Genomic DNA, 11225 nt, shown 5'->3' on the forward strand with positions numbered 1-11225 from the left:
TCATCTCGAGAGCCATTCTACAGACAAAAAGGAAACATATTTTTCCAATAAATTATGAAAGTCTTCTAAATATATTTTGATCATTGCAAGTATTCATGTAATAAATGATTTTCACTTCATACGAGTTATTAAACCTAAGGAAAATTTTACTGCAATTAAATAATCACACATGGCTTTTCTGGAGGCAGCAACTCTTCATTCAAAACAGATGATATATTTGTCTGCCACCTCATTTTCTTTTTCTGGTCCAGAGCTTCTTCATAGCATTTTTCATCTCTGCATTTCTTAAGTTATAGATTAGAGGGTTCAACACAGGGGTGATAACAGTGTAAAACACAGTCAAGGATTTATCAATGGGCAAGGTCGAAGGAGGTCTCACATACATGAAAATACAAGGGACAAAGAAGAAGATCACTACAGTGATGTGGGAGCCACAGGTGGATAAGGCTTTGTGCCTCCCTTCCTGACTAAGACTCTTCAGGGAATGTAGAATGACCCCATAGGAAATGAGTAAGAGCATAAAGATGACCACACAGATTGCCCCATCATTGGCAACCACAGTAAGACTAATAATGTAGGTGTCAGTGCAGGCAAGTTTTAATAAAGGGTACATGTCACAGATGAAATGGTCAATGACATTGGGGCCACAGAAGGGAAGGTTATACACAAAAAGAGGATGAACTACAGCATGCAAGAAACCTCCAACCCAGGCCAACGGCAGCAGTAGAATGCACACTCTTTGGTTCATGATGGTCAAATAATGCAGGGGTTTGCAGATGGCCACGTAGCGGTCATAGGCCATGACAACCAGGAGTAAAATCTCAGCACCCCCAAATAAGTGTCCTATAAAAAGCTGGGTCATGCAAGCTTGGAATGAAATGGTTTTCTTCTCATAGAGTAAGTCTATAATCATATTTAGGGTAACTGTAGTAGAATAAACAGCATCCATAAATGATAAATAGCCAAGGAAGAAGTACATAGGGGTATCCAAACTTGGGCTGACCACCACAGTCACAGCAATGAGTATGTTGCCTACCATTGTCACAATGTAGATGAGCAAGAACACAACAAATAATATTTTCTGTCCCTGAGGGCTCTGAGTGAGCCCCACAAGGACAAACTCAGTCACATTGTTCCTTTGTTCCATATGTCTTTCTCTATGTCTTTATTCTGGTGTTCAGGACAAAATTACCTGAAAATATAATTATTACTAGTAACTTCATGAAATTTTATGATAATTTGTTTATCCATTCAACAAATAGGTGCTATGAGTTATTATGTTCCAGAATTGCAAGACATTATAAGAATACAAGGCTGATTAAAGCATGGTCCCCAACCTCAGGAATCTTACAAATTAATGGAAAGAGAAATAAGTAATTTAGGATGTATATGGGGAAAGGACAGTTTATTAAATAAATGAGTTGGCCAAAACTAGTTTTACATCTGGAAGATCATAAAATTATGCATATAGCTAATACCATAAATAAAAATAAATACAAATGAATTAAAGATTTAATATAAAAGCTAGATTTACTTTACATTTACGTTCCAGTTAATAAAGGAGATGACTTTCTACATTTTTGGGATGGCAGAATCTTCTTAACTAATAATTGAAATCCAAAATAAACATATTTGACAATTTCAAAATTGTTTAAGAATTCAGGAAAAGATATCATTTTAAAATATTTATAATTTTGAGGACATAGAGTTAATATTTAAAATAGAGAGAGTGCTCTAAGCAATTAATAAATAAAAGACAAACCTATAGCAAAGTGGGCAAATGATAGAAACCAGCAATTAAAAACAAAACAGTACATTCAAATGGCTAAATATAATAGGGTGCTGAAGTTCACCTATAAATAGAAAAATGCAAAATAAAAAACAAATATCACCTTATATTCATCAAACTGGCAAAAACGTTTTAAAAGTGATAGTAGCTATAGCTAGCAAAAACAAAAAAGGGTAGTTTCTTACACTGACAGCAAAAATATGAATTTTATAATATTTTTGGAGCAAAAGTTAGCAATCACTAATGAAAGTAAAAACGCCTTTCAACACAATTGCTCCCTTTAAAAGCTATCGCATAGAAATTAAAGCCCTAGTATATAAGGACAGATGCATGGCATGTTTTTGTGACATTACTTATAATGGCACTAAACAAACAAAAAAATATGGAAGACAGATATTTAAAAAATTAATTGCAGCCATTTCAGTATAATATGATTCAGCAAACAAAATAAAAATACATGTATCCATTTGTAAGTGTTTGTGTATGATTATATGAGCATGGGAAAATAAGGAAGGATATATGTTTTTTGTTGTAAGCAGGGTTTACATTTGCATTGCTGATGTGGGGAGAGGTGAGAAGTTGTGTGTGTGAAAGAATAAAACTAACAAAGAGGAGAGGAGAGGAGAGGAGAGGAGAGGAAGGAAGGAAGGAAGGAAGGAAGGAAGGAAGGAAGGAAGGAAGGAAAGAAGGAAGGAAGGAAGATGGAAGGAAAGGAGGGAAAGAAATAGGGGAGAAGGAAGGGAGGGAGGGAAGAAGAGAGAGGTAAAGGAAAAGAAGGCTTCACACACACACATACACACACACACACACACAAACTGTATCATAAGTAGTGACAATATTCACTAGCCCAGTTATCTCTTAAAATAATCCTAGTAATGACAAGTAGTCACTCTCTAAGTCTCTGTTGGCATTTACTTCAATCTGACCTCATAAATAATGTCCCATCTGATCTTCAAACACACAGATTGTCTGTGTTGCTAACTATGGCCAACCTCTCTACTCATGCACTAGACTGCATGCTCTTTACCACTCTTAAAAACAGTGCTCCTGCAATTCTCTCCTCCATTTCCAGTGTCAACAATTTTCCTCCCTATATTGCATCCTTCTTCCAGCATATTTGTATGATCTATCCCCACATTTAAAAATATATTTATATCCTTGGACTGCATATCTCTTTCAAGCAACCACCCCATCTTGATTCTCTGTTTTTCTTTCTAAATAACAGTTCCACTTTACTAAATCTAGTGGTCAATTTCAATACTCTTCTTACTTGATCTATCATTCTTATGAATTGAAGTAACACCTTGCTTACTTAAGTCTTACTTGGGTTCTTGAAAGTCACTCATTCAACTTCTACAGAAACTACATCATCTAATTTTTAGCATATTAATCAATGCTTAGAGAACACATTGCTTGATTCTATAAAGAGATTTACTAATACCTGCCCATTAAAATATCTCCCAAATGGTTACACTTGAAATTAGATTCTGCGAACACTGATTTAGAGAAAGTAAATTTATTCTGCATTTTTTAATGTTAAAATATCCAAAAAAGTATTACAGAATTGAGTCAATTCACATACAGTTTAGCAATCGTGAAGAACCTCTACTGTGGCTTATTATCAGAATCACTTAGAGAACTATTAAAAGACAGAATTCCCACATAATCAGTATTACTGCATAATGTAAAGCCTAGTTCGGAATCTCACGTATAAATACACTTCCTGGGTACCTACATAAGAAAACAGTCGTTCATTCTGAGTTCTGATGATGGTACCTCTGTCTTGTCCTAAAAAAAAATAACAGCTGTGTCCACTGAAACCATCTCTGTGAACACAGAGAGCAAAATAACACATGAACCATCACTGGACCTTGAAATGCTTCCATGTGACCAATGTTTTCCACGCTTGTAGAAAGTCTGATTCATCTCAGTCTTTCAAGGTAAAAAAAAGGTACCTTTTAAATTATTGAGATTTTCAAAATGAATAGCCTCAATCTTGATTGTGAACTGAAACCCAAAATCTTCATTGTTGGCAAAATTTGTCCTAATAACACACATTTATATAAATACTTTTTAATTTTTTATTTTTATGGATACATTATAATTGTATATATTTATGGGGTATACATAATATTTTTACAAAAGCACACAATGTGTAATGATCATATCTGGGTAACTGGGATATCCATCACCTCAAACATTTATCATTTCATTATGTTGAGAAAATTCTAAATTGTATCTTCTAGTTGTTTTGAAATATACAGCCAATTATAAACTATAGTTGCCCTATCATGATCTTATTCTTCCTACCTAACTGTATTCCTGTATATATTCATCAACTCTTCATCTCCTCTCCTCACTACCCTTCCCATCCTCCAGTAACTACCATTCTATTCACTACCGTCATGAGGTCAATTTTTTTTAATCTCCCACATGAGTGAACATATGCAGTATTTGTCTTACTGTGCCTGCCTCATTTTATTTAATATAGTATCCTCCAGTTCCATCCACGTTCCTGCAAATGGCAGAATTTTAGCCTTTTTATTACATTATCTCACCCCAGTTAAAATGGCTATTATGGAAATAACAGAAAATAAATGCTGATGAGGATGTAAAGAAAAGGGAATGATCATAATCTGTTGGTAGGAATGTAAATTAGTACAGCCACTATGGAAAACAGTATGGAGGTCCCTCAGAAAATTAAAAATAGGACTAGCATATATCTAGCAATCCCACTGGTAGTTATATATCCAAAAGAAATGAAATCGGTATGTCAAAGAGATCTCTACATTCCCATAATTTGTGGAGCACTGTTCACAATAGCCAACATACGGAATCAACCCAAGTGTTCATCAAAAGATGAATAGGTTAAATAAGCATTTTGAAGTTAAGAAAAAACTCGAATTTGTGGGAGAGAATTGTGACTTTTTAACATAAATATTTGTATTTTATACCAATAAAAGTAAAATAATGAAATAGCCTTTACAACGTATTGATCATCAATCAGTTATACAAACCTGTATTCCTGCCTCACAGTTGAATGTTGGGTAATCTGAAGGATGGAGAATAATTTTAATCTGTATTTTATCATGTTTGAGTCTATCATTTTAATTCCTTAAAAATCAGTCATGTGAATACTGCTATAAATAAATACTCTTCAAAGTAAGGGCAGAAGTCTGTGGATGCTTTATCCACACTTGAAAAACAGCACATATTGTTGAGTCATTCGACTGGTGCATCTCCAAAGGTGATTCTTCTCTAATTAAATTCATTGGGACCTTTATCGTAATTCTGAGGGTAGGCTCTGTATCTCCAGAGATGCCTATGTATAACAAGATTTATAGAACCATGTCCTCTAGGAAAAAAATTACAAAAGAATAATGAGATCAAAAAGGAAACAGTCCAGTCTAGGCATAAATGAAATATATAAAACCTAGTATTTAAATCATGACCTGCAAAATAGGCAAATCTGTTGAGTGTATAGTCACAGACAAGCTTCATTAAGGGGTCCATGTCACAGACAAAATGACCAATGACATTGGAGTCATAAGATGGGAGCCCATAAATAAGGCCAAGTTGAATTACTGTGTGCAAAAATCCTCCAGCCCAGGACACCACCAGCAGCACAACACACAGCCATTGCTTCATGACAACCAAATACTGCAAGGACTTGCAGATGGCCCTATAGTGGTCTAGGCCATCACCAACAGAGGGAAAACCTGTGACCCACCAAGGAAAAAAATGCCATGTAAAGAGCTGGGTGCTGGGTCATACAACATTGGAGAGAGAAATGCATGTTTGAGTATAGAGTGGTTGTGCATAGTCTTCTAGTCCATGAAAAGGCCAATTAGCTTTAGTGTAAATTTGGTTAATCAGATACCTTACTTTATACCAATTTATCTCAGTATTTCTAAGTGAGTGCAAGACCTTTTATTTGGGGAAAAAATGGTAGAAACTAAAATAAAAGGAGAACATGCAGAGACAAAGTGGAGATCATCGCTGTTGAATACATCAGAAAGTTCACCAACTGCCAGGAGGCACACACAAGGTGTTTTGAAAAAAGATGATGGCTTAAATGCATATGTTTAATTTTGTATCATCTGTATTTTAATTAGAGCTGAATTAATTATAGTAGGTTAAGGTTGCTAAAGTATGTTTGCGTGTGAGTGTGTGTATGTATCATCTTTATTTTATTTTTAATAAAATGTGTATTTTTTAATCGAGGGCAGATGTTATTGATGCTCCTCCAGGTCAGATAGAATTCCCCTTTCCATAAACAGAAACTGCTCACCAGTGAGTTTACTTATTCACGTCCTTTCAGTTTCTTGCTTGTTAGCCCTGGAAGTGGTTATGCAAACACTATTGATACTTGCTCTTCGGTCTCCTTTGAACACTCATAGCCCCCTACCTTTTGAGTAGCTCTCTATAACATCATTTGTTTCACTTTTTACACCTTTCCACTCTGTTATCTTTTATCTTTTTATGTATATGCTTACTTATTTGTTGTCTCTCTCTCCCCATAATAGAAAATGTTTCTTGGGATGGGCATAATGGCTCACACCTGTAATCCCAGTCCCTCCTGCAGGAACACTGAATTTCAACAACTAATAGCATACACACAAAAGCACAAGCATAAGAACAAAAAACCGGGGGAGCAACCCCAGTACCTGGTTTTAACTTGACATCACTGAATGAAACACACTTAAGAGGACAGGAAAGACAGTCTTAAATCGCTATACCAACCCCTCCTTGATTCCACAGCAGTGGCTGCATGGTGCAAAGAGATAATCTGTGCACTTGAGGAAAAAACAGAGTAGACACTGGAGATTTAGCATTGAACTCAGTGCTACCTTGTCACAGCAGAGAGCAAAGCCAGGCTGAGCTCAACTGGCACCCACCCATGGAAAATGCATTTGGACCAGCCCTAGTCAGAAGGGAATCCCTCATCCCAGAAGTCAAAACTGGAACTTCTTAGCAAGCCTCACCACTGTGGGCTACAGTGCTCTGGGGTCTTAGGTAAACCTCAAAGGCAGCTTAGGACACAAGGCCTGTAATTCCTGCGCAAGTCCTAGTGCTGGTTTAGACTTAGAGCCAGTGCAATAGGGTGGCACACGACCTAGGGAGGCAGCAGCCAGGGCTGCCAAGGGAGTGCTTGTGCCACCCATCCCCGGACCCCAGGCAGTGCAGCTTGCAGCAACAAAAGTGACTCCTTCCTTCTGCTTGAGGAGAGGAGAGTGAATCGTGAAGAGTCAAGAGGACTTTGCCTTGCATCCTGGATACTAACCGGCCACAATAGGACAGGGGACTGGGAAGAGTTATGCGGCCCACATCCTAGGCCCCAGCTCCCTTCTATGCGTAGTAGCAAACTTCTATACATAGAGAAAAACACACATACATACATTTAAATATATTTACATTTTCAAAGATTATTACCTGAAACATCTTAAGAAACAGATAATAGTGACTTCCTCTGACGAAGACAACTAGGAGATTGCACTCAGAGATGGACAAGAGATTTCTTTCTCATTTTATATTATTTTGTATGGTTGTCATTTTTACTATTTATGATTATTTATTTTGTATTCAATTTTTATTTTAAAAGGCAGAAGTATTACAGTAAAAATATGCATATAGTACAAGTTAAATTGGATGAAAAGGACTGCATTAGTATGAACTATACCATTAACTATTTTAAATAGCATAATAAGAATGAACTTAAATGACAAGAATCTAACTAGAAATGAAATTAAGTCTCAGAAAGAAAGGCAAAAAGATACATGCATAACTTGATTAAAAAATCAATGTAACTCTAAAATTTCTTAACCAATTCACTACGTATTATTGACTCCTTGCTTTATGCATTACGTCTTTACAGATAAAATGGAAAATAAGACATTATAGATCTTACATGCTGGCAGGGAGATAAACTGTTATTAATAACACGATCATATAGTTCTTTCTTTAATCATAATTGTAAATGCTTTGAAGAAAAGGAAGATGGCATCAGATTTAAGAACACCCCTGGGTCCCAAGGAAACAGGCTGTAAAGTCAAATGACTCTGTTCATGGTGGGTAACTCACTTATGTACTACTTGATATAGGGTCTCTTCTCCAGAGCTTCTTCATAGCACTTGTCATCTCAGAATTTCTCAGAGTGTAGATTAAGGGGTTCAGCATTGGAGTTATGATTGTATAGAACACACTGACTGATTTGTCAATGGGGAAGGTCCTAGCAGGTCTAGCATATATAAAAATACAGGGAACAAAGAAGAAGACAACCACAGTGATGTGGGAACTGCAGGTTGAGAGGGCCTTTCGCCTCCCTTTCTGACTAACGTTCTTGAGAGAGTGCAAGATGACACCATAAGAGATGAGTAAGAGCAGAAACACAATAGTGCAAGCCAGTCCTCCATTGGCCACCACTAAAAGGCCAATAACATGGGTGTCAGTACAGACCAGTTTCAATAAAGGGTACATATCACAGAAAAAATGATCAATGACATTAGGGCCACAGAATGGGAGCCCATAAATAATGCTTAGTTGAAATACTGAGTGCAGAAATCCTCCAACCCAGGACACTACCAGCAGCACAACACACACCCATTGTCTCATGATAACCAAATAATGCAAGGGCTTACAGATGGCCACGTAGCGGTCATAGGCCATCACCAACAGGAGAAAGACCTCTGACCCACCAAAAAGAGCTGGGCCATGCAAGATTGGAAAGATATGGAATTATTCCCAAAGAACAAGTCTGATATCAGTCTGGGGGAAATGGATGAAGAATAAATGATATCTATAAATGACAAGCCAGTAAGAAAGAAGTACATTGGTGAGCCTAGGGTCTCACTGACAGTGACAGTCACTACAATGAGCAGGTTGCCCACCATGGTCAAAATGTAGAAGAACAAGAACAGAACAAAAAGTACTTTCTGCTCCTTTGGATTCTGTGTGAAGCCCAAGAGGACAAAGTAAGTCACATTGTTCCTTGGCTCCATCTATGGTTTACAGCTGCTGACTTCAGATCATAGAAGCAGTTTACCTATAAAACAAGGGGGTAAAACTTTAAATGCATTATGATTTTAATATTTTATTTACTCATTCAATTAAAAATAGGTATGCAGTATCTATGTCAAATCTGTTGTAGACTTTGGAATTGCCAAGTTGAAAAAGACACAGTTTTGTACTCTCAGTGATTTGGTAAATAAAATACCAAAGGGAATAAGTTAAATACCAATTAAATAGGTGTCATAATAAATATATTGACATTATTCTTAGGGTTCACAGTGCTAAAACACTAAATCAAACTAGGATCAGGAAAGACTTTTCAGAGGAAGCTGTGTCTTAGCTGAGCTATAAAGGAAAGGTGATAATTAACTACAAGAGAGGATGGGAAGGGAATTCCACATAAAGATGCATCCTGTATAAATTCACAGATGTATAATACTCGAGAAACCACTTTAGGTAACTTACATTTTCAAAGTGAGAAGAACTATGAATGGATCTTTTGTAGGTGACAACCAACTGACATGTTCAAATGATATCCATTTTTAATTTTCCAGATTAACCCATTTCCTATTTTCATTACATTAAATGTTACTACCTACATTATTGTTTAAACTAAAAATCGGACAATCTACTTCATTTTTCTATTTCTTTCATATTATTTATCAATATATTTTTTTCAAACCCTGTTAACTCTACCTTCAAAATATCCCAATTGGATCCTTCTCACTACCATCTTGTTACCCCCTGGCCTACTGTAATAGCCTCCTGCAAAGTCTCTCCACTCATATTTTGGCCCTAATGTTCCTTCGTGAAGTAGCCCAAATGATCTTTTGAAAATCTTGTTAATATTATGCCATTCTTCTACCCAAAAACCCCATGGAGCCCAGATCGAGCCACTGCACTCCAGCCTGGGCGACAGAGCAAGACTCCGTCTCAAAAAAAAAAAAAAAAAAAAGACCCTAGATGACCTGGATCCAGGCCACCTCCCCAAATCCATCCCTTACAATTTTCTACTTTTATCCTGCTCCAGACAGTTTTGATATTCATCAAATATACAATGTGCTTTTCCGTATCCTTAATTTCATCTATTTTTTGTAGACACTTATTTCAGAGATTAGAAGCCATTTACTTCTAAAATAATGGTCAATATTGTGGAAATGTGTATTGTAAGTTTAATCTTTTATTCAATTGAAAAATGTTTATATGACACCTACATTGTGTTATGCCTTTCAAATAAAGTAGTCTCCCAGCCATCACGGAATGTTCACAAACTCATTCAGGTTTAGGGTCTAGGCCAGGAGTAATTATCAGAGGAGAAATACTAGTCCGAACCAAGGAATCACCTTTTCACCATCAGTCACCTACTTTTCCAAACAGAATTATGCCTCCTGTGGTGATAAGATAGATAATAACTCTATTTTAATCTATTCATGACAAGTATTGTGTAAATACTGGCCAAAAACTTTCTACATTTTCTTCTCAATGATATTGAACTTCCCCTGAGGAAATCTCCATTAAGCTAGTTGACTTATAAATGTGTCTGATCAACAGCTTTATTTTATATGCTGTGAAAACCAAAAGCCTTATTTACTGGGCTTTTACATAAACCATATGTTTAATATGCATGTAGAAAACGCTTCATTTTTCTCAAAGTGTCTATAACACTCTGGTTTTAGAAAATAATTTAGATAATGATAGATGATGATGATGATTAGATAGATGATAGACAACCATTTTACGAGAAAAATCTAAACCAGTAAATAATATTTTTCTAACACTTGCTATAAGATATTAAATGCTAATCACTACTCTGTGTCATAATTGTAAATGAAATTATCATATAAATTTACTGAGTTTTTTTGAGTACCTAATGAGTTAAAAAATATGGGAGCATGTGTTGTACAGTGCTTGTATCAATATGGATAAAGTATCTGGAAGTCTTTGCTGAACATCTTTTGGTGCCGCTGAGATTATTCCACTGATGGGGATGGTCCATGGCTGCTATGTGACCATCTGCACTGCATGAAAATCATGACTCAATATAGGTGTGGCCATCTTGCTGGAATGGCATGTGCTGGAAGCTTTATCCAGGCACAGTTTAGATCCTCTCCCCAGTCTGACTTCCTTTCTATACTCCAAACCTCACAATGTGAATAGCTCATTCATGTGTGACTTAAACACTTTGTTGAAACTCCTCTGCATGGGTACTACTGATACACTTGGTCTCTTTGTTGCTGCCAGTGGTGGGTTCAACTGCCTGATGAACATCATCCTCTTGATGGTTTCTTAAGTGCTATCCTATATACTTTGATATCTCACAGCTTGGAGGAAAGATGCAAAGCTCTCTCTACCTGTGTCTCTCACACCACCGTGGTCATCTAATTCTTTGTGTCTGTATACTTGTGTATCTGTGCCCAGTGACCCTTCC

At 36.5% G+C, this 11225-nt stretch overlaps 2 protein-coding genes across 2 annotated transcripts; both read right to left on the reverse strand.

Moving 5' to 3' along the window:
* Positions 1 to 229: 229 nt before the first annotated feature.
* LOC112606930 (olfactory receptor 4A15-like) lies at positions 230 to 1147 on the reverse strand. Its single transcript, XM_025357902.1, has one exon. The coding sequence runs from the start codon at positions 1145 to 1147 to the stop codon at positions 230 to 232; it is 918 nt and encodes a 305-aa protein (XP_025213687.1).
* A 6723-nt stretch (positions 1148 to 7870) lies between these two features.
* On the reverse strand, positions 7871 to 8787 carry LOC112607054 (olfactory receptor 4A47-like). Its single transcript, XM_025358096.1, is given in 2 exon segments — positions 7871 to 8490; positions 8493 to 8787. Coding segments are annotated over 2 exon segments (915 nt in total).
* Positions 8788 to 11225: the final 2438 nt, after the last annotated feature.

Source organism: Theropithecus gelada, chromosome 14, assembly GCF_003255815.1.
Source record: "Theropithecus gelada isolate Dixy chromosome 14, Tgel_1.0, whole genome shotgun sequence".
Lineage (NCBI taxonomy): Eukaryota > Metazoa > Chordata > Mammalia > Primates > Cercopithecidae > Theropithecus > Theropithecus gelada.